The 26,502-nt window shown below is 38.0% G+C and overlaps 1 protein-coding gene across 1 annotated transcript; it reads left to right on the forward strand.

The window, feature by feature from the left end:
• Positions 1-3,107: 3,107 nt before the first annotated feature.
• Positions 3,108-22,888, forward strand: hs3st2 (heparan sulfate (glucosamine) 3-O-sulfotransferase 2). The gene is made up of 2 exons (XM_067616099.1): positions 3,108-4,290; positions 21,546-22,888. The coding sequence occupies exons 1-2, from the start codon at positions 3,779-3,781 to the stop codon at positions 22,162-22,164; spliced, it is 1,131 nt and encodes a 376-aa protein (XP_067472200.1). The 5' UTR covers positions 3,108-3,778; the 3' UTR covers positions 22,165-22,888.
• Positions 22,889-26,502: the final 3,614 nt, after the last annotated feature.

A 26,502-nucleotide genomic window follows, 5' to 3' on the forward strand; every position in this document is an offset into this window, starting at 1 on the left:
ATTTTTTATTTTTAAACAGTACATTGCCTTAAAAATCATTAAATTGTCTGGTAGTTTTCCCTTTAGCTGTGCACGCTCCCACAAGGTGAACGCAATTCTCGGCAGGCAAGCAGAACTCAGCATAACACCGTCGCATAGTGAAATGGGCTTGTTATATCTGCGCCCCCCATTAGATGGCGTCTTAGGTGGTTGCCTAGGTCGCCTATAGCTAGGACCCACTAATGTCAAATTTTCAGAAAACCTGCTGACATATCACATCACTATCACATAATGCAGAAGCTTGTAATTTATGAGGATACCTGCACACATCAAGCTTGACTTGATTCAAATTGCAAACATTTGCACAGAATATAAAATATTTTTCACAGTTCTCACAACTATGGATGGCAAGAATACACTCATTTACAGTTTGATGTTATACACTACACAAGTTCAATGTTTTCTATCATTAATACTTTATTTTGACATTACATGTGTATGTGTGTATGGTCACAGCTCAGCCTTGAATAAAAAACAAACAAATCACAATTCCTTTACTGGGTCATTTCACTGCTCACTAAAGAGTTCATTCTTCACTGTGTGAAGGCTGCGAGGGCAGACAAGTGCAGTGTTGTCCACGAGTGGAAGTGTGATGGAAAGCAGCTTCTGTTCATGTGAGCAGACTTAATATAAGTGAGGGAGTTTTTCTGCAAGTGTGATATGTGCATGGAGCGTGGAGTGAAAGCTTTAGCACTGCCTGAGGTTACTGTAAGCAACAACTCACTTAACATCATTTACTGGCAATTTATAGGATTTTAATTAGTAACTATGAATTAATCCTGTTGCGTAGGAAGCCTGTGAGACTGAGACCCCTTTGAAACACCAAAAACCTGTACCCTTCACCCATGTATACAGATGGATTATAAAGAAAAAGCCAAAAGGTTTTAAAAATTGAACACTGAGCGTAACGCAAGAAAATATACAGATTTTAAAAAGATTCTCACTCGTTGTGTCCTTGAATTTCAGTTTAGACCCCATATTCATTCACACCAGCTACAAATATGAGTGTCCTTGCAGTCAAGGGCCAATCTCTCATGTACAGTCTGAGAGTGAAACATGAAAACACTAAAGTGTGCAGATGTTGGGAGTGTCTTCAGTGCAATTTCTGCTTCTGCATACCATGTGTCCAACTGTCCATTTGTATAGTTGAATGGTTTGACCTCCAACATGTTTTTTTAATACAGTATCATGGACTTGTGTGATCTACATGTTCACTGATCATATTTTTCTAAAGACTGAGTGAGAAGCAGGTTCAGTAACATGGCGTGGATCAAAATGTTAAGTTTGTTAAATGAAATTGAAAGCAAACAGTAAAAAAAGAAGACACCCAAAGGAATTGCTGGTGTCCAAGTGGATATACATTATCAAACATTCAACATGAGCTGCAGGTGAAAAAATGCTGTCTTATGGCCAGCTGAAGGAGCTTGACAGATGACTTCATAAAACAGTGCATGGTTTAATAGCGCAGAAATACAGCCACTTGTTTATTTCCTGGAGTACAGTGCAGCAGTGTGGCAGTAAACCCGAGGGAGCCGAGACTGTTATCTGTTTAAGCAGCACTGAATCTTGTATATTTTACTCGTATATTAGTTCAATACGCCTCAGTGACAATATTTACCCCATTATTAGCAGTAACTCAATGCAGCATAAACTTGCTTAGATTAGACTTTTTAAAAATCTTACAGAATCATTAACATATTTAATCAATATATTAAATCTCTCATTTAAATCTAGTAACTACAGTACACAATCCAGTAACTACTTAACCTTAGATATCCCTCATTTTGTCACTAATGTTGAACTGGCCTCAAACTTGAGTCATACATTCCTCTTGGAGATTTTAAAGCTTTATTATCTGATGTTTTTTTATGATTCTTGCAACTGTTTGCATTAATTCCCTGTTCAATGTGTAGTTGTGTTGTTTCTTTTCTGTGTATTGTGTTCTTGTCTTATGAATGTTTTTTTGCTCTCAGGTCTCTTTTGGAAAAGAGATCTTAATCTCAATGAAACTGCCTGATTAAATAAAGATTAAATCAAATAAAAAATAATTATATTTATTGACATCAATCTGAATTCCTAATACACAAAAGTGAATGAACAGATGCCAAAGCTTGAATGTTTTGTCTCAGTTTCATTGTCAGCTTTTTGTGTTAATGTGAGACTACTGTTGTTGTTTTAATGTCAAATGTGACTTTTATGAGCTCTGAGTGCAATATACTGAAATAATAAATAGTTGGAAGGAGGCAGAGTCTGGTTATTGATCTGCATTTTCTATTTAAGAGTGGTTTCACCTTCATCTCCTTGCACCCCCTCTGTTTGTCACTTTTAGCTAATACAGTAGAAGCACACTTTTATCATTATAATCCTTTAGAAAACAGACTTATTTCACTTTTCTGTTTGACCCTTTTTAAAGAACTGTTCGCCTTGAAACTGTAAGTGTATTCTACCTAATTTTTTCACTTAATCACTTCATTGTTGTTGTGAAACGTGGTGGTGTTTTAAAGCAGATACACACAACCAGCAAATGGATCCCAAACTTCATGAAAAAGCCAATTTGAGGCAAACAGGAAGATGGAGATGTGCATACACAGGGTCATGTACAGAAACAGAATGACAATGTTCATATTGTATTTACAGGTGGAAAAATGCGAACACTGCAGCTGCTGTTTGTGTGGGCTATTCACTCTCCAATAATGGAAGGTTCGACAGACTTTAACCATGACAATGAAGGAGCAGTCTGCATCCAGCGTGCATCATGGCTTTCAGGCTGCTAATGCCCAGGTGTGTATAAAGAAAAAGAATACATGTAGACAATGCTCAGCCTTGATGAATCATTCTGTTTCAAGTGAAAAGTGAACACGTTGCACACAGCAGAAAACTGATAACAAAAGTGTTAATAGCTCCTATGAAAGCCTGAGTGCTTTGGTGGATTCTTCTGAAATGAATCCGAACATCATGAAACTAAATGTCATAAGATTCATTTAACACATACCATGCAGCTCTGACATGCTGAAACTGATGGAATCAAAGTTAAAATAATTTCCTACATACATTACTATACTCTCTGACACTCATTTTGCATCTTTAAACCTCCAAATATGATGCCTCCTAAAATATTCAGGATGTTCCTTTAAAAGATAAAACGCATATAGAATTATGATCATGTGAGTTACGTCAGAGGGGTTGATTAAATATTTATAGCCGGTAGCCTAAGTGCATATATCTTCACAACTTCATTATGAGAGGAAAAGGTGGGCTGAGCATCGAAAAAATCCCCTCAGAGGCGAGCAGAACAATCGCGCTGGTGAGAGTTTTGGGGACACTGAGGACGCGTTGGACTTTTCGTTTTCTCTCATAATCCACACACAGGGAGAAGGAGGATGAAGATTGGCGTCAAATTCCTTTCGGATTCGTTTTAGGACAGTGCCACCAGTAATTGATCCAAATGAATCACTTCAAACTACTTAGGAAAAACTTGTCTAAAGGGGGACTGACCCATTTTTCTCTCCGAAAGCAGCCGCAATCATATTCTGTTCCAAGTTTTCTCGTACAGTTCAGCAGCCTATGAAAAGAAATAACGCGACTTACGCGCAGTTTATGCCTCAGAGAAGCCACCCCTATCCTCATATGCCAGTCTGTCAGACTTTGGAACCTACATTATTGCCAGACTCCAACCGCAGAGCAAGAGAGGAGGAAGACTCCGATGGAAAATCATGCAGCACTTTGAACCCATGGAGACATGGCACATAGGTTCCTCTCATCTACGAACAGATTCAGCGCCAGATTCGCCTTCATATTCACCGTTTCACTTTCTTGCACCTATTTATGCTATAGTATTATTTTTTGTCGCAGCACAATCATGACAAACCAGGGTTACGGCGGGAAAAGATGCCCACCGAGCAAGAACGCTGGAGGGAAGAAACTTCTTGGGAAATTAGACAATTGCGCTTCGCTGGAAGTCAGGTCCGCTTTGGATGAGTCTGCTGCCCAGCGAGGATCAAGTGATCCCCGCTACCAAAGTAAAGCATCTGCCTTGTCCGGTACTCACTGGGCTGACGCGAAGTTGAGAAACATGAGTGTTGCGCAAAGATATGGGAATAAGAAGCTGCCTAATGCGTTAATAGTCGGTGTAAAGAAAGGAGGAACCAGGGCGGTGCTGGAGTTCATCCGGATACATCCAGATGTGCGCGCACTCGGAACGGAGCCCCACTTTTTCGATAGAAACTATGACAGAGGGCTGGAATGGTACAGGTGGGGAAAAGATGAAACAAACATTTAAGTAATAATTTGTCATGTTTTCTGCAACACTTGCTTAACCTTTTCTTCTGCATACTGTAGAGACCCTACTCTGTCTTTACTTCTGTCACAGTGCGCAGAGCAGTCACCCTCCTGCTCTGCAAACAGGGGACTCTTGTAATATGTGAGCTCCTTTTGTAGATTCTTCCATACCAACATGTTTATTTAACCAGTTTTATGACAAGCATGCAAAGTCATAGTCTGACACAGTTCTCAGTCTCTCTGCATTTTACTCTATATAAACTCAGTAGCCTAAATGTTACATTTGGCTATGCACACACACACGCAGAGGCACCATAAGGGCTATACCACACACATGCAAACTCACCTACACACAAGTAGCACGCCACCACCAAGATCACAAGTTTGATTCTACTTTTGTATAATGTTGTTTTTCTGAGTGACGCAGATGTTACATGTGCTACGTGGTGCTGAACAGACAGTTCCATGAGGCAGATGTAGGATCAGTTCACACAAACAATCACAGTCAACAGCACAGATGACACAGGCAGCCTCCAGGTTACCAGCTGGCTTCAAAAAGCCTACACAAGGCACAAAATGTTCTTCTGACGGCTGGTGAGGGCAAAGGAGCTCATACTGTAAGGTGCAACAAACACAGAGTATCATCACCACCCAACTCTGTCTCTCTTTGTCACTTACTTCTTCTCTATGTTATAGATGGCCCTATTCAATCCAATCTGAAGATGAGACATCTTTCTGATTAATACTATATTTTCTGCTTTTAACATAATGAGTATCTGTTCAGTTAAAAGTCAAATCCATAAAATGATCATAAAGCAGGCGTCCTCTCAAGAAAAAACACAAAGATCACTGCCAAACTGAGTGCGCAGACTAAAAAATGTTGCACTCAAATCCAGGTTTGATGGTATTGTGTTACATTATGTCTGATTGTTGGAGCTCCCTATAGCTTGCCGCTCACACATCCATAGTTCCTCCCGTGTGGCAGGAACGGACCACAGAGCGATATTTCCATGAACATGGAACAAGTGATGAAGTCTATTCTCAGGCTGCACTGCAAGAATGAACACCTGAGGCTGCAGTGAATTGTCATGTATATGAGGACCTGCCCATCATGTCTCAGCTGATAGTTTGCTCTTTTATACATATAAGCTATGTGTTGTTGGGTTTTTTTGCTATACCTTGTCTTTTGGCAGCACCAGTTTTCACCTTTTTAAATAAATATTAATAATCTAACTATAGGATACATAGTACATATACTGTATGTTTAAAATATTTCCTAAATTCTGCACATGGATTCAAGTTCTTGGCTGCAAAGACAGTGTTTGTGCTGGAACAGAGCAGAAACAACTATTTTATTCATACTTATTTTAGTTGAAATAGTTGACTAAAATGTCGTTGCACAATGTCACAGTGTACACTTGCAGATGTAAGACAATCTTAGTCATACACAAAGAGAAACTGGCTGCACAAAGGAGTTTTCTCAAAGGCAGATCCATGCTCATGAAATTATCTTCAAAGTAATGAACCAGAGGCTATAATATTACAAAAATGCATTAATGTAAGACACAAAAACACTCCAGAATCCCCTGGTCGGAAGTTAAAAAGAAAATACTTGTTCAATAATTTGCATGTTTATTAAGGTCTCTTTTTAATTGAAATTTCTGATATTAATCTTAATTTCCCATGTATAATTCTTCGCTATCAAGCGCACACTGTAATGTCACTTTATTTGAATGCGCAAGAAGGAGCCTTCTGCTTTTTAAATTTTGAAACTAAAACTTCCCAAGGGCATACTTTACAGATAGTTAGTCTTAATTGTTGTGTGTATTTCACTAATTAAATAGATTTACAAACAGCATATTCACAAATGAAGGTGCCTGCCTTTGTAACACTTAATTGAGTGAGTTGAATAGCAAATATATTGGCACATAAAGACATTATATACAAGAATAATACACACATGTTGATTAATTTATGGAAACACATGCACACACAAGGCCAAATGTAGACACAGTGTGATGTCCTTCGTACATTTTGTATTCGTACAACTTTAGTAATAAGCATCAACACCACAGTAACAGAAGTTAAACAAACACCCACCAGTAAAATATCTGAACTACAACTGAACATCACAGAGTGACTAAGTATTTTTCTGAGTATTTAAGTGCATTTTTCCACCTCTCGGAGAGCCCAGATCAGACACCAACACATCAGACACCATCCTACCCCAGCCATTAGTCCATTCACTGCACCAGCAACCTTCCATCACTTAAATCTACCATCTTAATGGAGCCTAATGGTGCAAAAGCAACCGTTTACTTCATGGATGAGCAAACTATTAGACCAGATGTGTGGGCTTTATCTAAGTTTGTTTTTTATTTTTCTATATTTATGTCAGTCTAGATTATTTAAGCCAAGATAAATTCAGGTCCCATGCTGATATGATGCCACTTGTGGAAAAATCACAGAGCTGGAATATTGCACACATGTCACAAGCTGACAGTTCATATATTTAAGATAAGTACTTAAACAATACTTTGGAGACAAAGACTGGTTTAATTCAGGCTGCGGCAACTTGGCAAGTGACTGAGTGATGTTCATTGTATTAGACTTTGACAGATAATCACTGAGGGCCAATGTTTGGTTTGTTGGCAGCATGTCACATAAAGTATCTTTCCATTTTGATTAACTGTCAAATTTGTCTCTAGAGCAAGTAGCATTGTGTAATTGTAAATTCTACATGTGTTGCTCTGCAATGAGCTTTCTTCAACAGCCCACTTTGTAAGTTGGCCAGTCTGTCAGTCTGTCTATCAAAGGGCTGCAAATAAAGGTCATTTTTAAGATCAATTCATGAATAATTTATCTTTTCATTTTTTAAAAAGGTGGTAAACTCCTAAATTCTTTAAAATGGATACACAGCCTGGAACAACCATTAAAAAAATAAAGATCAAATCAAGACCACCTTCAATAATTGAGAGAATAGAATTTGCCTGTTAATGTATTTTAAGTTCAAAATGTGGAAATAGAAAGCCCTGGTCAGACAATGTAAAACAAGTAATATTTATAAAACAAAAAGATTTAAATAATAAGATTTGACAACTACTAGTGCCAAGTTTCCCAAAACAAGACTAAAACTCTACAGCCTGCTAGCAGCTCTATGAGACAGTACTTTGAGCTCACAATGCTCACAGTGATAATAACATGCTAATGTTATGCATGGATAATGTTCATCGTTTTAATTTAGTGTGTTAGCATGCTCACATTTGCTAATTAGAACTAAACACACAGTACAACATGAGGCTGATAGGAATGTCATTAGTTTTGTAGGTATAATCCAAATTATTTGACAAATTAATATTTTGGCCTGAATTTGGAGCTGGATGAAAAGTCAGGGTCCATCCAGTAGTTTCACTTAAAACCACAGAATGACAAAAAAAAAGACAAAAAAACTGCAAGACAAAAATTTTAACCTGTTGCTGGCACTAGAGGAACATTCAAGGTTCAGGTCACCAATATCAGTAGGAATCATCCTCTGGGCACCATAAATATCTGTACTGAATTTCATGGCAATACATCAAATAGTTTTTGGGATATTTCCGTCTGGACCACAGTGGCCCAACAGACCAACATGGCCATGATATAGTCATTCCACATGGCTAATAATGATAAATGATTTTCATTTTTAGTCAACAAACTAAAGTATTAACATTTGCAATCATATGATATGAAAGACAAGCAAGACAGTGTTAATATTTAAGAAGCTGTAATCAGAAACTTTTAGCCAAGTTAAGACAGAGTTGGTCAATTGGTCAACCACTTTGGTCCAGGGCAAAATAACTTGTCAACTTGTTGATTAATTTACTTTTCACTTAACATATCTTTAAAAACAATGACTTTATTTCCATCAACCTCAAGTCATACTTTGAGATGAGTATACTCACAAACTGCTAACATGCCTAACATGCTAACATGCCAGCTGTATGACTGTTAACCATGGATGTATAATAAGACCTGGATAAGGCTCCACCACTCAGCCTTGCTGCCAATTTTTCCCAGTGGCCACTCACTTTATTGTAGCGGAAAAATCCCCCTGCGGCCCAAAAAGCATTTTCCCAATATAACACGATTATAAAAGAGACATCTATAAAACTGTTGGCAGGACACCTCCAACTGCAAATAAGGGTCATTATCATGCTTTCTATTATGATTTTTTTGATCCATGAAGGTTTATATTTGTAAAACTTTCCTCAAGCCTAGAAAAGCGATTTAAAAATCTGTGACATCATCCCAATGTCAAGTCTACGGGCCGAGCATAAACTCGCAGGCGGGACGAGTGGGAGAAACACTACTGCTAACATAACCTGGAAACACTAGTTTGACAAAATAATTTTTACTCAAAAGCCATTTGTAGCAAGGAGGATTTTTCTCAATGTATTTCTTTCAACAAATTAATTTTGTTGTCTGTATTGAAAATTACAGCCTCATAGTCTCTACTTGATGAATGACTCCAATAATCGATTTCTAAAATTGATTAATTTTCTGATTCATTTGACTATGGAAGTTTACTTTGGGATTAGTACATAAATATCTTCAACTCGCAGTCTTTTCAATGATCTGATCATTTCAAAACATCTTGTTGATATTTTAACTTATTCTCAGAGGCTAATGTCTGTTGAACAGACAGAAAACGACAACATGTGACACCAAATTAACTCTCGTCAAGTCCAGTGTACTGGCCAGTTATTCTGCACAGTCTGTCCTGTTACATTAAGCATGTGACAGATCATTTAGGCACAGAAGAAGAATGGTGCCGCATTCATTACTGTGCCTCCTGAACAGAACACACACGTGGCCTCATTTATTTTGTGCAAGGGTATTCACATAACCATACAGGACCCGATAAAACAGACATTTCACCGCCACCAATTTCCTCAAACTCCTCTCCCCACTTTTACCATTCTCACTGAATCATAGAGATCAAACAAAAACACGTTGCTATACACCATCAAGACTTAAAAGGGCATCTCAGCTCTATTGATTTCACAGGAGGCAGAAGCATTCCAGTAGATTCCCTGAGAAGTGTTGAAATTGTATGAGAGGCTGCAGCTACGAATATTCTCCAGGTCCACATTAATTGGCTCGGGGAGGCAGGGAGCTCTGGAACAGTATCATCAGAAAGGTTGATGAGGACAGAAAGTCCGATGGTTCTCATTTAACATAGAAAACTGCACATTTTACAGCGAGGGATGGTCAGACGTAACTCTGCATTATTAATGAGAGCTGTCTTCATTCCAGTGCTGCTCAGAGACATGTAGTGGTTAACATTAATTACAAAACAACTCTTTTTGAGAAATGTCCCCAATGAGACCAGTCTGAAAAGCAGCGGGCTGGTGCTTTTATTCAGGAGATAATATAATCATGCATACATTATAGACCACTTATATACTATAGCTGTAATATTTGCAGTTGAAGAAACAGTAGTTCCAGTTCAATCTTGCAAGTATGTGTTGGTGTGGTATATGATGTAATAGCATTTCATAACTTGCACCATTTACTGATTTTAACAGTATTTTGAAGAAAATCTCCAAATATCTATCTATCTGTTTATATAACTATATCATAGTTTGAATGGGTTAAATGCAGGGTTGCATTTGGTTGCAAATTCCACCTGGACAATGGTAAATGGACATACCTACTGCAAGTAGTACATTTTTACCTTAATGGACTAAATGCTTTACAATGTGCCTCTCATTCACACGCCCACTCACACACCGAGAGGACGTTTTGCAGAGGTGCAACCATCAGGGTTGTTGTTTATGAAGTGATGTATATTGCAATGATAACACAGAGACTTGACACATAACCATATTAGCTCTAAATGCTGGTGCTAATCGTCACACTTAATTGTAGATCCGTCAAACTGCAATTGTGTGGTCATACAAGTCATTGTAGGTCAAGTAACATAATTGATGTCACTTATCTGTGTTAATTGGTGCAACCTTTAAATAGTTAGATGAATAAATTTAAAAATTTGGTCTTCACAGTACTCCCTGTAACAAATAGTACTTTAAAATAACTGATGTCACTTTAGGGACTTTATGATTCCAGCAGTCAGTGATCCTTAGCTCATATTTCGAGATTGTCGGCTTGTTAACTTTACCCCCCTTGGCGAACCCGGTGTGTCCCTACTGACCAGGCAGGGATCAAATCCTGTCTGAGCTCTCCCTCCTGTGACTCCCATATTCTGTTTCCTTTTGTACTTTTTCACCATCTAAGTAAAGAGTGAAACTACTAAAGGTGTGTAGACCGTCCGCTCTCCATTTATAAATATCCTTGACTGTCACATTGCCAGAGGCTATACTGTAAACCCAGAGAGAACTTCCAAGAGGTCCAGCACCTCTATGGTTGATGTAAATTCAAGAAATATCCATTCATGTTAGTTAATATGCTGCAATACAACTGAACAAATAGGTGAGAGATGCAGGGGAGGTATACATCTATGATGTGCAGGGGCAGGATGTAATCTGCCAATCACTGGCTGTCATTCACAATGTCACAGTGTTAGTACAGTATCATCAATGTTATTTCATACAAATTCAAATATATTTTTCAGCTGCCGCAGTGATTATACTCATTACTCTTCATTGCCACATTGTAACAAGCCTTTTTAAAGATTTTATGCATTCATCAGATGAAACAGCAGTCCAGCAATTATAGATTCATCAAAAAAATAAAAAATAAATAAATAAACAGAATAAGAAGCAATCCTCATCTGGGAATGTGCAGTTCAGGATTTCAGAGGCTTTCCTGTCAGCCTGAGTGTCTTCATTTTGGTGTCCGTGGATACTTTGTCGTGCCACATGTTAATGTGACAGCTCGAAGCTCAGTTCAATTCAATGTGTTATTGCTCAAGGAGAGCAAGTGTCAGTCATTTCCCTCTGCAGACCAAACCATGAATAATTGTTATTTCAGCGAACGCAAGGGGCTAGAGTTGAAATGACAGAAATAAAATAGGTTTTCTTTCAAGGTCAAATACATTATGTAGTTTTTTTTTACAGTAATGCAGAACTGTATTGTCTTCCTATAAATATATTTTGATTCTATTATGTTGCCTGATGTCAGAAAGTGCTCTACTGCAAGTGTGTTGGCTCAGTTATTCTGCTATTTTCAACCAATTTGCCTTCAATTAAATTAGAGAAATAGATGCTTGATTCTCATGACGCTAAATTGTTATTCACCTCTGTTTCTTCACATAGTTGAAATGGCCGCAGGATTACTGTATTCGTCTGGACCGCTCTTTGTTCACTCTTAATAGACTTTGGAGGAGGCAAGCTGGTGTTGCTGGTGATTAATGATCAGATGTCTTCACAGCTGTAATCTTAGTGAGTGATACTTTAATAATGGAGCAGCCTCTCCAGTGCAGACTGGATCTGTGCTGTCATATGAGGAAAGAGGAAGATGCCATTTTTAGGAAGTGCAGTGGCATAGACATTATGAGAATCACACAGCATAAGAACCTTTTTTCTGCACAGTCTACCTGAGTAATGCAAACTGTTAATGGGTTTGGGTGGCAGGGAGCAAGTCTGTGCGTGGTATTGGTTTTTCAGGACATTTCAGGACAAATGGTTTGTATGAAACACATTTTCTTTAAGTCAGTTTTGTTAAAATATGGAAGGAAACTTTGCCAACAAAAGATATTTTCACTTTTGAAAAACTTGAATCAGAGAAAACCTATTCAGCGCTTAACTCACGATTATTAAAAATAATACCAAATCATGTAACCCAAATGGGAGGCAAAATAATTTGCTGTATCTCAGACATCTTATAAGTCAAAATCTAATACTTGAACGCTCCAATTGTGTCCAAAAACGCTAACATAACTAGAATTTACCCAGAAGCTGCTGTGACAAGCTTTCAGGACAGTGCACAAGTCAGACATTCATTTAATGAGCATACGCTGATACTAACCAGGCCACAATATTGGGCATGTAAATTAGAATATTTTTTTTGTGAGTGCATTCGTATTACTTTGTTCTTCTCTTTGTTACTGTTGACAGCATCTTATTGCATGTTTTTGTGTAGCTATAATTCAGTCAGAAGATTGAAGAACTAGATAAATATAAAACTGCCATTTTAATTCATTTGTGATTGTGTTTTCGAGATTATTTGATCTGTAGTACCTTTGATACAAGTTTCGAACTATTCCTTCTAGAAAGTGTCACATTTTTGTTCTACACTAAAGCTGTTTGTGTAAAATATTGCAGAGGACTGTGACCATTATTGCCCTGCTTGCTGTGATAACACATTGGCAATGAGAGCCAAAGAGCCTTTTTCTTAACTTTATTCTCCATGGTCAGCCTGTGAGGCTGCATATTGTTTAATGGGTAGGGTTCATTGTTAGTCATTGTAATGACAAACATTTATTGTCAAGTGGGAGGTAAAAGGCCATTCTAAAAATCTCCCTGATTAATGTTTTTAATGCTTGTGATTAATGGTTTCTAAGGTAAATCCCAATCAGATCAGAGTGAGTTTCTGTCTGAATTCTCACATTCAAATGTGCTTTATTGCTGATCAAACAAAAATCATGTTGATAACATTGGGTCACATAGGAAGATAATGTGTTTGAATCCCTAACAAAAAGCACATGTAAAATTCATGTTTTCATATTTGAAATATTATATTGTCTCTAAATTGATGCTGTTTTATTTAGACAAACATACATGAAACTTTGAAGCAGTCACCAGTTCAATAGGTGCGAGATTTAATCTGACAAAAATCATTAGAAGCCAAACATCATCCCAGTTCAGTCAAGTGAAACCCCACAAACATCTAGAAAATATCACATTAATAGAGCAAAACAAAATTAATACAGCAATGCAGCAATGATGCAGATACATTTCCCACTTCACTCAATGGTTAATTTACAGGAAGCAATACACAGCTCAAACGTCCAATCTAGGATTTATGATTGTTCCAAATAAACCAAACAAATGAAAGGATCTTATGCTCCTGAAACTTGGCTCAAGCTAAAACAAACAAGTGAGTGTTGCGAGTGGTCAACAAATTTTGGTGACCATCAGCAGTAGAGACTGAACATCCTCCTCTCGCTTCAGGGCACGTAGGTCCATTTGGAGCCAGTAAAATAACAAAATAATAAAAGTTCAAATAAATAGACTTACACCTGGGACACACTAGATGCGTGAACCTCAGCACTGAACTGCTGCATCTCTCATTCACACAGGAAGCGTGTCTAAGGCCCGCCAGCTAGTTAATCAGCATTTATGATTCAACCTCAAAGAACAAAACTTTTGACACAAGGACCAGATTTGGGATTGAATGTCATGTGACACAGCAAGCTGTAACAGAGAAGCTGACAGCTAACAGTATGAGCCATATTGGTTGTTCTTGGAAGGCAGACTCACACAATGCTGGTAAACTGGCCTTGGCACTGGTGTAGTTTTATCAGAGAATATGTGAACTTTCGTCCCTTACAAAAAGCACATGTAAAACTGATGTTTTCACACACTCTACATTTCATATGTAACCTGCTCAAAAATCACACGTGCCTACAGTATGTGAAATTCTATCAAACGATTTATCATATGTGTTTGTGATAGTGTCACAACTCTTTCTATTTATTGTGTGTTTGTAAGGGATGTGGGTTTTACATCTATAGCTGTGTTGCATGGCAATGCTTTATTTGAGCTGCAAACATTTACTGAGAACTGGTATTGAACTGATGAGATGCAACATTCAGTTTTAAGTTCAAACCGCAGTGAAATGACAGTAATAAATTCTGAGTTCATTGATTGTTCACAAGGAGATGATTCAAAGCTGACCTTTACTTGTTCTGATGGTCTGCATCTCTGATGAATCTGTGTTGCTCTTTAGAACTATTCATTTAAGTCCTGAGTTATGGATTAGCTTGTGTTTCGTACCATACCTACCTTACTTTCCAAGGGACTAAGGGGAGGCTCCTCTTCTTCTTCTTCTTTGAGTTTTATTGGTGGTTGGCCAACAATGAATTGGTGCATTACCACCACCAACTGGTATGGAGTGTGGATCAGAATTTTTAGTACAATATTCATTAAAAAAAAAACCCTGATATCTTCGCAATCAAATTAGTCTAAGATACTGAAATAGAATTCAGTAACACTGATTTCTTTTGTAGAATATCTATTGGTCAAAGTGTACTTTTTATCTTTCTGAGGTTTTGAACCTTCTTTCTGCCTCATATTTCTCACAGTGTAGCATAACAATGGGGGGGTCTCCCAACGACTTCCTGCTTTTAAGCTCTCGCTGACATCACCAGTGATGTCATGGGTCAGACCAAGAATAGGGGGGATTTATTTTAATTAGTTTTAATGTTTGGTTTAGCATCTATATGATTTGTACTTATTTTGGCTTATGGTGATGACTATGCTGTGGATGATGTGTCTGTGTAAACAATGGTAACTGATACAAGTAGCTTTGTTGTTTACCTGTTATAGGTGGGAGACCAAGACACCCCTCTAAGAAATATGGCTCTACCTAGATAGATTAGAGGGCCTATTTAAGGGGAGAGTTGTTGGTTTGAGAGAGAGAACAGAGAAATGAAACAGGATGTCCATGTAGCTGTGTGCACAAGATCATGCCGAAGTTTGTTGAGGATAGTTAAACCAGATTAAGCAAAGTATGATTTGTTTGTTTTTTTCATTCCTTGGAGACACTTGTTTTTGTTACACTGCTCAGAATAAATCACCTCAGTCAACAATTCTCTGAGTCTGCCTCCTATCACCTTTCCTGACACTGGCTAAGCTTCCTCACAGTCACATACAGGGGCTGCACCAAATGGCTTTAATATTCAATATTTGTTTAGTTTGTGTGTAAGAGAGGTTCTTTACTCTGTGATAATATTTAAGATTCTACTGTCAGATTGGATTTACTGAGTTTCAGTTTTTGTTGACTTTATTTTATATCGCTGTTTGGGGGGAAAAAAAGTTTCTTTAGTTTTGTTTTTTTTCTCTGCCAGCCATGAGATGTAAGGAGGGTGATGTCCCTTCTGTGAGGTCTGTCTGGCCATCTGTCCAACACTTTGAAACAGAGGAAGACATTTTGACAGCTACTAGCCGCCCCCTCTCAACAAATCCTATTGTATTTGTTTGATCCTTGATGTTTTCTTCAACAACATCAACAGGACAAAATTTCTACTTTTGTGTAAGAAATATCAAAATGCCAATGTCAGGTTGCCATGAACATTACTGAGCATATTCAGGATCACCAGAAGATAAACCGTTTGTTTTTCAGTCAGTCCTCTGGTGCCACCCTCAGTGGACACAAAAGGTACTCTAGGTAGCGTTGTCAAAGACCACAATAGCATATAGCATAAGGTCAGTACCTGTGATTTAGCTGGGGTGGGGGTATTAGAGTCTCCTGCAGTCCTCCGTTGGTGCTGTTGTTGAAAAGGGTAGATGAAAGGTGAAGTTACTGGAATGCTTGTATAGCCAGATCACTGTCTGTCAGTCTTATTCTAGCACAAAAGCCAGTTCCACAACAACAATGTGCTACAGAAAACTTCCAGAAACAAACGCTTTCTCCTAGAAATTACATTTATATAACACTAAAGTGTTTTCCCAAATACTTAGTGCTGACAAAATGTAATTGCTGCCGGGATTCTGTTCACAAGTAACATTTTTTTTAAAAATCAAGGATATACTACATTTATGCCACCATCCCGACTCCTACGGTTAGGTTCAGGCAACAAAAGGTTGATGAAAGAATATGGTTTCAGATAAATGTTACACATAGCTGTAACATTTTTTTAATAATGCTGTAGTCACTATGTGTGGATATTTTATTGCAAGGTCAGATATTTTGGCAGAAAACAAATGTGCAAAAATGTAATCTATCTGTAACTTTCCTTCAGTATTTTCTCTTGTAAATTAATTCTATATAAATGTCATTTCGAGGTGATGAGGGTTGCAAAAACGGACCCACAGGTGCTGCTCTGTAGATGGAAACTTACAGCCAAATAAATGGCTGCCTGAAGAGAGGACATCCTCTTTTTGATAACATTTTCTCCAGACCTGTGTGAGCTTGATGAGATGAAGTACTGGCTAACTGTAGGGGCAGACCCTGTTGAGTTGAAAGAGCTAATCCTGACTGGTTAAGGACATACAGAAGCACACTGAACACTACAGAAAATTAACTAAACCTTTAAAAGCCTCATGAGAAGTCAAAGCCTGTGTGAAATAGAATAACCGGGCAATTTGCAGATATTAACTGGCCTGCAGAAGTTAAAGAAATCATTACAGGGATTAACTTTCAGATATAAATTGCTGGTGAATTAGGCACACATGACTTCAAATGCATATATACCTTTATTTTCAGGGATATAAATAGTTGTATCACTGTTTTCTTGAGTTTTACTCTTGATTAGCCAAGCAACAACAGTTCAATTGTCTTGTATTGGCCCGGTTGGTGTAAAAAATTGTGGCATGTTCTCCCAGTGGAAATCCACACTGCAGTACAATGGGTGTATCTGGGTTTAATGGGGAGTCCTTGGTACTTTGAAATAAAGACATCTATGTTTGTGGCTTATGCATCCATAATGATATAGCAGAGTCCAGAGGGTACTAAGTGTGAACTCCAGACCCCCCGCTTCCACCGCACCAACAGAGATAAATCGTTGAGCAAGATAGCCAGCAGGCTCTTTCAGGGTCACTATAATATGCAGACAAGTGTTCAGTGCACTGAAGCTCATTAATGAGTGGCAATGACTGCCATACGTTCCACTGTTGACCCTAACTACCTGTAGATAAGAGTTGCAGAAGGATGCTCATTTTCAGCAAACATTTCATCAAATCATTACAGACCAGAATTGGTAGAGTCGTAGAAAGTCTATTTAAAATTGATTTAATGTTTCATTTCATGGCCCAAATTCTAGTTAAGGCCATATTTAATAATGAATACATGTGAAGACTCTGTGAAGCAACTTATAAATAAGTCTGTTTGCCTTCAGTGTTTGCTTCATCTGTTTTAGTATTGGAAATTATTCTGCCTTACATTAAACTGAAAAAGGGCTACACGCTTTAAGTCTCCCTGTTGTGAAGTGATGCGAATCAAAAAACTTCACAATAAAAAGGAACTCATTGTACATACCCATTAGCGCCTGTCTGACACCCATTTTCAGTGACACCCTGTGATGTGTTTAAACAGATAGAGCTTGTCTTCACTGTTAGATTTGCTTGGTTAAAATACAACTGTGTTGTTTTCTTCCCTTAATATAAAAAAGCATCTCCTTTAGGGTTACACCATGTCAGTAGGCCCATTATCACAAAATCAAAACAGCGACTAGGGGATTAAATTACAACTTCCTTGTTTAGAAATATGAAATTGCTGGAATATTAGCAATAGAATATCACAAACCATTTATGATATGAAATTAAAGGTACACATCAGTATTAAGTAAATTCAAACACACATGAATAAAATTCAATTTGCTATTTTTATTGAAATTACAAACAAGAATGTATTACAATTACAGCATCAAATCCAATGCTGAAGCATTCAGAACAAACTAGCTTTCAACTATTCAACCAGGAACAGGTCTCATTTACAGTATTAAGCAGATCTTCCACACCTGAGTTCATTTTCACAGAGTGATTAAAATGTCACAGCCAAGCCTGTAATGCATCCTGACTTAAAGTTTCACCAGGAATTGTGAAGACTCCACATTGCACTGTAAATTACCCCAATGAATTTAGTGTTCACTCTAAGTGAGACGGTGGTAATCAATCACAGCACTTCACTCAAATGTCAGTTAATCAAGGTGTGTGTGTGTGTGCATGCATGTGTCAGTCCAAGAAGCAAAACGTTAACTTTAAAGTGAATTTCAAAGTTTATTTTCACTGATACATGCATACTGATAAAGATGTAGAAGTTTCAAAGACATCAGTGATGTAATTTTCATTGAAATTACAATGATTTAAATTTTCTGATTGCAGATAATTATTACCTAGGAAGGACTTAACAGCTTTTAGAAAAAGCACACCCGAACCTGATGCAGATCTTTAAATTTCAGATACTGTGTGCAGTGCTGATAGTTTTTCAGGGACATGGGAAGAAAAAAAAGTCCCTGAAAACAAATTTCTGATGGTTTTTCAAGACACCTGCCTCAGGTATCACATGTTCCCCTTCTGGCCTGATTCCCGCTATCTTTATAACAAAGAGATACATAAACGAGGCCACTGCTGCCATGTGTTTGAATAAGCAAAGAAGATGATTTATCAGCAATAATAAATCTCTGCCCTTCACCTACAGTCTGTTTGTTACATCACTTTAAAAGGCACATGTATGCACACCTGCATTGAAGGTTAATGTGCAGCTGTGGCAGAGCTGGCTCACATGCTAATTTTGAGATAACCACACAAATGAACGTGAACATAAGCCCCAACTACAAAATATTAGATCAAAAAATGTTTGTAGATATTACAGACACCCCACAGGGTTGCTCATTAACGTCACTCCAAGACAGGTGACTTGAAACTTATTGGTCCAGACTGCTCCCACTGACATGAAAGCGTCCCTTATAAATAGCCCTGATTTTGATAAAAATAAAGACTAAGATCCTTTGATCATTGGATTGCACCTTGTTCTTTCTGGCTGCTTTTACAGCTAGTTAAACGATCCTTTGAATGGACAACTGATGACTACAGGTGAAAGATCAGACACCCAAAGCTCAGAGGATTGGTGCTGTAGGTATCAGTTTAATGAGCAACGGTGCCAGATTAGAGTCATGGTTAGATAAGGCACAGCAGAGGGATCTGTTAATATTTCTGGTTTCATGTCATCTTGTGTGAACAAAATCATTTTCATCAATTGATTCATCAGTCATGGCACAAGATTTGATGCAATTTAGTGCAAAGGCAGATTAAGGTTAATGAAGGACATTGTGTTGTGGGCAGACTTGGTGCATTTGACTCCTGTTTTGAGTTGTCTGCAATTTCAAATTGCTGTCGGTTGGCTGCAGTCTGAATCCAAACGCCACTATCTCTGTCAACAAAAGGTATTTTATAGCCTGCGATTGTTAAATGGGAAGTTGCTCATTTAATTTTATATTTCCAAGAATATGTGGCTGAGGATATTTCATATGAAATCATCATTCTTAAAACATAGAGTCTTACTTAATTAAAATTGAGCTACATCATCCAATAAAGCACTCCAACACTGGAGACACAGAGGGCCGTGACAATGTGTCAGTATTTGACAGCCTGGGAATGAGTTGTAATACCAGCTGGAACTGACTTGTGTATGATGACATTACATGGCCCTGACTCAAAAAGTAAAATTTACTTAAAGTAAAATCTTTGACCTCAAACAAAAACTGTGAAATGGAGGGACATTGGACATATACATGTCAAATTAGAGTGTACTATTTCAATGAAAACAATACTACCTTAATAGTGTATCAATCCTTCTTTACACTTTCATGGTAATTGATCCCAATGGTGCCACTCGATCCCTTACTTCAAATTTATCAGTATTTCTTTTACGTCTCTATTTCTATTTTGTCTGTATCAGTCCCTTCAGTGTTGTATGACTTCCGTGTTACAGTCATATAATTTACCCAGTGCTGAGACTCAGTGGGAGTAAACAAACACAACAGCTGTAAAAATCAATAACTCAAGGTAAGTCAGTGCATGTTGCAACTTGGTGCAACCTGTGATGGACAGGCTCACATGGAATTTTGAGTCCAAACAAAAGTCAACCAATGTGAGTAAAAAAAACACTAAATCTCCTCGTAGTACTACCAAAATAATTTTATGAACACGTATTTTTGAGTATCCACATGGTTTGGTATATGTATAAACATGCTGTCTACACACAATAGTACTGTGTTGTCATACAGCTGCAGTCAACACCAGGCAGCTGCTTATTTGCTATTTTAAGCTAAACCATCTGTGACCTTTCACTCTGTATCTTCACATTGTCAGCCCAGTTTTACAACACGACAAGTTGCAACTCTGAACGAGCACACGCAGTATGGGGTCCTTTCATCTGCACAATCTTCACCTGTGAGGATGGTGAAAATGTATGGAACTGACAAGACAGTTTCCTCAGCACACAACCACAGATCTGTTTAGATCTTGCACCTCGTGGAAAATGGCTGCAAGTTTTTTTTTTTTACTGTGTAGCAAAGCTGTTTTCTTGAAAAGGTGCTGTTCTCATAAAAGATTAATAGTTGCCTAGTGGCCCTGAGGCACTCGAGCCAACAACTCAGGATTCATAAATAAAGCTAAATGGATCAATATTTTCAAGACTTTAAAAGTAACCTATGGCTACCCCTACCTTGAGAGAGAAAGCTCTGAGAAAGGTTAGGTTTTAATCGAAGCCTTCCCCCAGTAATAATAAAGAAATGTGGTATTTAATCATAAGAACTGTGCAGTAACGTACCTGAAATCCAGAAACTGATCCACATTGCTGTGAAAAGGAGAAATTCAGGCACTATATCTTCTGCAATCATAAAAAGCAAAAGACTGATTTAATATTACTGTTTTGGAATTACTCCTCTCAAACTGCCAGGTTATTGTGCTGCTGACGCTACATCAGAGTCACTTTTCTGTTTAAAGGAAGCAGGAAGAAAAGTATGGATGGTCTCTGAATTGTGGGCAAAGCATTCATTGTCTCAACAGCCAACACCAGATGCTTATTAATCAACTTTTATTGAACCACAGTGCCGAAGCAGGATGACACATTACACTTTGAAGGAAAACTCACATGACAAATATGACAAATAGAAACATTTGCCTGTAGTTTGCAAAGCCATTATCTTGACAGCATGATGATAGTAATGATGATGCATACTTTGGATGTGCGAGCTGTCCTGTCACCAAAACGAATACATTCACATCGTTTATTTGTTTGTTTTTCTTAACTGGAAATGGTATTGTAAAAGACTGGCGATTATTTGACACTGATAATTTTGCAGATGTGACATTGCTTTTTACATAGCCTGTATTTTACACCTAAATATGCATTTATCTCAACTCTTCAATAATAATGACACAGTATTGAGACAGTTTGTGAAAGTGGTAGGGATTATTGTTTTACATTCTGAATGTGAAATTTCCCTTTAAGTTATATATTTTTATCCGTCACTTATGAAACAGAAAATCAGAAATGTAGAGGAAAATAATAACTTTTGCTGACTCATCCATGTGTGTTTTATTCTTTGTTTCTCTCTCAAGGGGATTAATGCCACGAACACTAGACAGCCAGATCACACTAGAGAAGACTCCAAGCTACTTTGTCACCAGAGATGCACCTAGACGCATCTCCAGCATGTCCCATGAGACCAAGCTGATTGTCGTGGTGCGCAACCCAGTCACAAGAGCCATCTCCGACTACACTCAGACACTTTCCAAGAAGCCCGACATCCCTACGTTTGAAGAGCTGGCCTTTAAGAACAGAAGTTTGGGTCTCGTCGACGCTTCCTGGAATGCTATTCGGATTGGGATGTATATTCTGCACCTGGAGAACTGGCTGCAGTACTTTCGTCTGTCGCAGATGCACTTTGTGAGTGGGGAGCGGCTGATAACAGATCCGGCAGGGGAAATGGGCCGCGTTCAGGACTTTTTGGGACTGAAACGAATAATCACAGACAAGCACTTCTACTTTAATAGAACCAAAGGCTTCCCCTGTCTGAAGAAGCCAGAAAGCAGCAGCCAGCCGCGGTGCCTCGGCAAGTCCAAGGGCAGGACTCACGTACAAATTGACCAGGAGGTCATAGAGCAGCTTCAGGAGTTTTATAAGCCATTTAATATCAAATTCTTTGAAACAGTGGGACAGGACTTCAAGTGGGATTGAGAGTGTTATACAGAAACAGGCTGTTTTAAAAATGGCTTCCTCTGAAGAGAATCTTCACCAAAATGTTTAAATGACAAGTTTATTAAGATGTGTATACAATGAGAAAATGAATATAAAATAATATACAACTCAGAAAATATAATATAGTCATAGAAATGGTTTCACATCATGCTGCTGGGTTTTGGGTTGGGCCATTCAGATAATAATAAGTTCCATTTCTTTAAAATATATGAAAATATATATATAAAAACCCAGTTTCTCTACCACATACATACATGACATATGAATTTATCACCGGGAAACCAGCATTAATCCATTAACCAATTCATTAACCCTCACAATACCCCTGTCATTTAACCACACCAGACCTACATTAACGACACAGCTTAAATATTCATTGTCTAGATTGCTTATTTATTCATCATTTCTACTCAAAAATTAACCACTGGCTTTACTGCTAAAATGAGCTCTCGACATGAAGTCACAGCAAAATGTCAAATGAATAATAAAATCAGCCTGTCAATTATCCTGCAATGAAATGTATTTCCTTTTGTTGACAATAGCTCATGGACAACAGTGGCAAATTTACTGAATAAATGTACTGTAACTGGTAAGAAAAACATTAAAACCAACGGTACAGTTTGTTGGAACTCTACTTCAGCTCTTTCTGTGTTAGTATTTTTGTTGTGATCACATAAATAAAAGGCTAAAGTCTTACATTCAAGTATTTGAGATATTTTCTGTTTTTCTTGCCAACAAATAAGGGGGAAAAAAGCAGTTTTCTTCTCATGGTTTCTGCATAATGTGTATTCCCTATATTTGCGGTGTATTCTTGTCTTAATATAACACTCTAATCAAATCTGGTTCCAGTCTATGTGACACAAAGACAGTGAACGGACAACTTTGTCAAAATCAAGACTTGCAACTTGCCTCAGCTACAACACTTTATTCATAAATCTACTTTTACCAACAGACCTTACCTGCACATGTGAGCATGACATTCACTCAAGTCTACTGACCACATTTCACAGAATATGTAACACAGTCCTTTGAGTCCTTTGAGAGATAGAGAGATACTTACCAAATGCTGCCATGCATATCATTGATCTTATTATCTTCCAATATTCCTCTTTTAATGGATCTGATCGTGCTCCCTCTCTGAATGGGTCTTCATACTAAGAAGCTAGATTAACCTCCTGAATCTGCACCCTAAAGCCAGTCAGAGTTGTCATTAATCATTTCTACTGAAGCTTTCAATTCTCCAACACAAAAGAGGAGGAAAAGTTCGGACAACCAAGGAATCCTAAGTAATAATGACACAATAATAATAAAAGCCCATATTACTTATATGCAAATATAGCTGCACTAATATTTTCAGATAACTTCTGTGTTCTGTGAAAAATTGCAGCAAAATGATGGTAGAGTTTTTACTATACAGTTTACTGGTACGGGAGATCAGCACAGGATTAAGAACACAGATGACGTCTGCAATCATTTTACGTCACAAGAAGTCCCTCGTTAATAATGTACCCTGTGTGAATACAGCTTTAGATTTAATTTTCCTTGTGGGCTAACTATATGATCTTCCAACACTGCTAAAACTGTGAGCATTGGCTTGTTTAAAGTTAAATAAACAAGCCTCATTGGTCTGAGATGTTGGCATCCTTTCTGAACTGTTATTTCTTTGTGCATTTGGCTTATGGCAAATCAATTTGTTTGCACCAGGAAACAACATTTTCTGGACAAAATAGTCAGATTTTGAGCATTTACAAACAAAAATTAAAAACCAGGCCACATGAAATTAACTAGACAAACAAAAAAATCACATTTCTTTATGTGTACAGTGTCAATTAGACTTCCAATTAATGGAAAATCTGACTTACTGTAGTTTTCATGTCATACTGTACTTGCACAAGAGTATTGCAAATACAAACCTGCCAGTGAAGGGATACACATAATTATCATCATTTTAACAGAAAGTGTTGCAAACAGAGGATGCGGTAAAACTGAACACTTACTGGGAATGTAGAGGCAGTCTCTGAATTCAATTCATTTTATCAACACATTCACTTATAATTGACTGTTTTAAGAGGTTTTTAAATTAAAATAACTGCTAAGGTAATATGATAATCTCACAAAAGCATCCTGGCTAAAAAAAAAAATAAAGATAATATGGTAATTGTAAAAGAGGAAAGTTCTTGCATATGTGGGATATGAAAAATGTCTGTGACTTCCTCCATAGGTGTTTCGCTTTCATTGTTTAATCCCTCGCTGCAGGGCTGTGAATTGAGCAGCGCTATCTAGTCACACTTGGGCTAATGTGCAAATGTGACAATGTGACCTTCCATATTAAGGAAATTAGATATTCACTTGCATTCCAACTGTGCTCTTGTGCTCTTGTACATGTACATTGGCCAACAGCAGTATTTAAACTGTCATTTGTGATATTCTCCATTAATTTTTGATTAACCTGCCAATGCCGTCTGCAGCTGCTGCCCGCTACTTAGTGAGCCATCAGCAGACATGTCAGTTTAGCAATAAGCTCAACTTTATCTCAGTTCAGTTAATTATAACTTTTTTCCCAAGAATGCTTAAGGCTTGATGACACGGCATTGAGAAAAACTCCCACACCACTGCCACTGTATGATGCCCAGAGAATACTCTGATGTGATATCAGTCCTACATGCGACTCCTTTCCATGTCACTTCTCTTGAGGAATATTAGGGGATCTTTCTGGGGAATATTCATGCCTCTTTAACATGCGAGACATGTCGCAGACAGGAAAATTGCATCTGTGCATCTTCAAATGTTTGTGCTCTTTCTTTTTTTTTGCTTTCTTGCAAAATATATATAATATAAAAAGACACCCTACTCCTGTCAGTTCATTGATGTGTATAACGTACCAGCTCCCTATTATCAAAGAACAAATCATTCACTGGGTAACTAAAAACTGTCTGACTGACCATCCTAACCTTCTAAGTAAATACCAAAGAAGCTGTTGTAAATGTCATGAACTTTGAAAGACTCTGAGGTAACATACACCTCTGCCGCATCAAAAATGTCTAACAGTACACAATAAAATCAATTACCGTGGGGTCCGTTTAATGAGGCCGCATTAAGATGTGTGTTTTTCAGTCGCCTCAGACGGACTCCAAAGCTGCAGACGTCTTTCATAAATCCTGCCTTGAAAGTCTATTGAAATTCTACTGAGGCTCCAAAGCTGAAACTCCACACACTTTACAAGCTCGTGTATGTAGTCTCTATATTGTCAGGACGACATCTAAAGAAAAACTGTTGCCAGTGTGCTGTGTCCCAGACAGCACAGTAACTATAGGCTGCTTCAAAAGAATGCATCAAGAAATGCTCAAAAAGCTTCGTATATCTTATATTAATTGGCTTGTATCTCTTAAATGTTATAGTCATCTGCCATTCGTTTTCTGATGTCACTTGAAATTTGCAAATGTAATGAATTGTAGAAGCAGATCTCCAGCTTGTGTCTAACTGGAATGTGCAGTTTGCCCAAGAAGACTTCTTCCATTTGGAGGACAGTGTTGAAGTATTTATATCGAGGCATCTCCTTGTCCCCCATAATGAGCCAAAGCCACGGATGATAATGAGGATGTTCCTTTTCTCCATTGGACAAGGAGAAGAGCAGGCTTTTCCTTTAGATGATTTGAAACTTGGCAGCAAGAAACCCCTCCAGAGGAAATCTCATTAAATACTAAAACGACATGCAAGCTAACCTCTACCTGCATCAATGCACCTTTTGAATATGTCATCATTCCCCAAGGTTTTTCCAGGAACATGTTCTATCACTGTCGTACTTCAAGCTGTTCCTCTAAATTAAAAGATGTACAAAAAAATTGATTTATTTCCTCTGCAGATGCATGTTTGTGTTTTCTCCGGGTGTGTCGACATCTGCAGGGCTGCTGTTTGATGTAATACAACTGACGAGCTCTGTGCCACACTAATGAAAAAGTTTCCCATTAAAGGAGCCATGCATTCTTTGAAAGGCAGGAATAATAAATCCATGCAAGCACAAATACATACAGTACAGCCACACATGCACATCTAATGTATGTGCACACAAATGCTGCGCTAACTGTGAAAACCTGTCCCCTCACCTCATTTCCTCTGGTTTGTTGAACATGCGTTGGTTGCCTTACCTTCAGAAAGGTCAAGTGCAGAGCGGGTCTCCAGGCACACAGGCAACTAATTAAGCAGTAGTGGTGGAAGATGCGTACCACCTCCTCGGATACCGCAGCATTAGCCACCCTCAGGGGTAACACACATATTGTTTCACATGTAAGCGAGGTACGGATTTGCATTACATCATTC

This window comes from Thunnus thynnus, chromosome 17, assembly GCF_963924715.1.
Source record: "Thunnus thynnus chromosome 17, fThuThy2.1, whole genome shotgun sequence".
Lineage (NCBI taxonomy): Eukaryota > Metazoa > Chordata > Actinopteri > Scombriformes > Scombridae > Thunnus > Thunnus thynnus.

Coding starts and splice junctions, on each gene's coding strand:
- hs3st2 (XM_067616099.1), top strand. CDS start 3,779: ATGGCACATAGGTTCCTCTCATCTACGAACAGATTCAGCGCCAGATTC. Junction 4,291..21,545: donor AGAGGGCTGGAATGGTACAG/GTGGGGAAAAGA, acceptor TTCTCTCTCAAG/GGGATTAATGCCACGAACAC.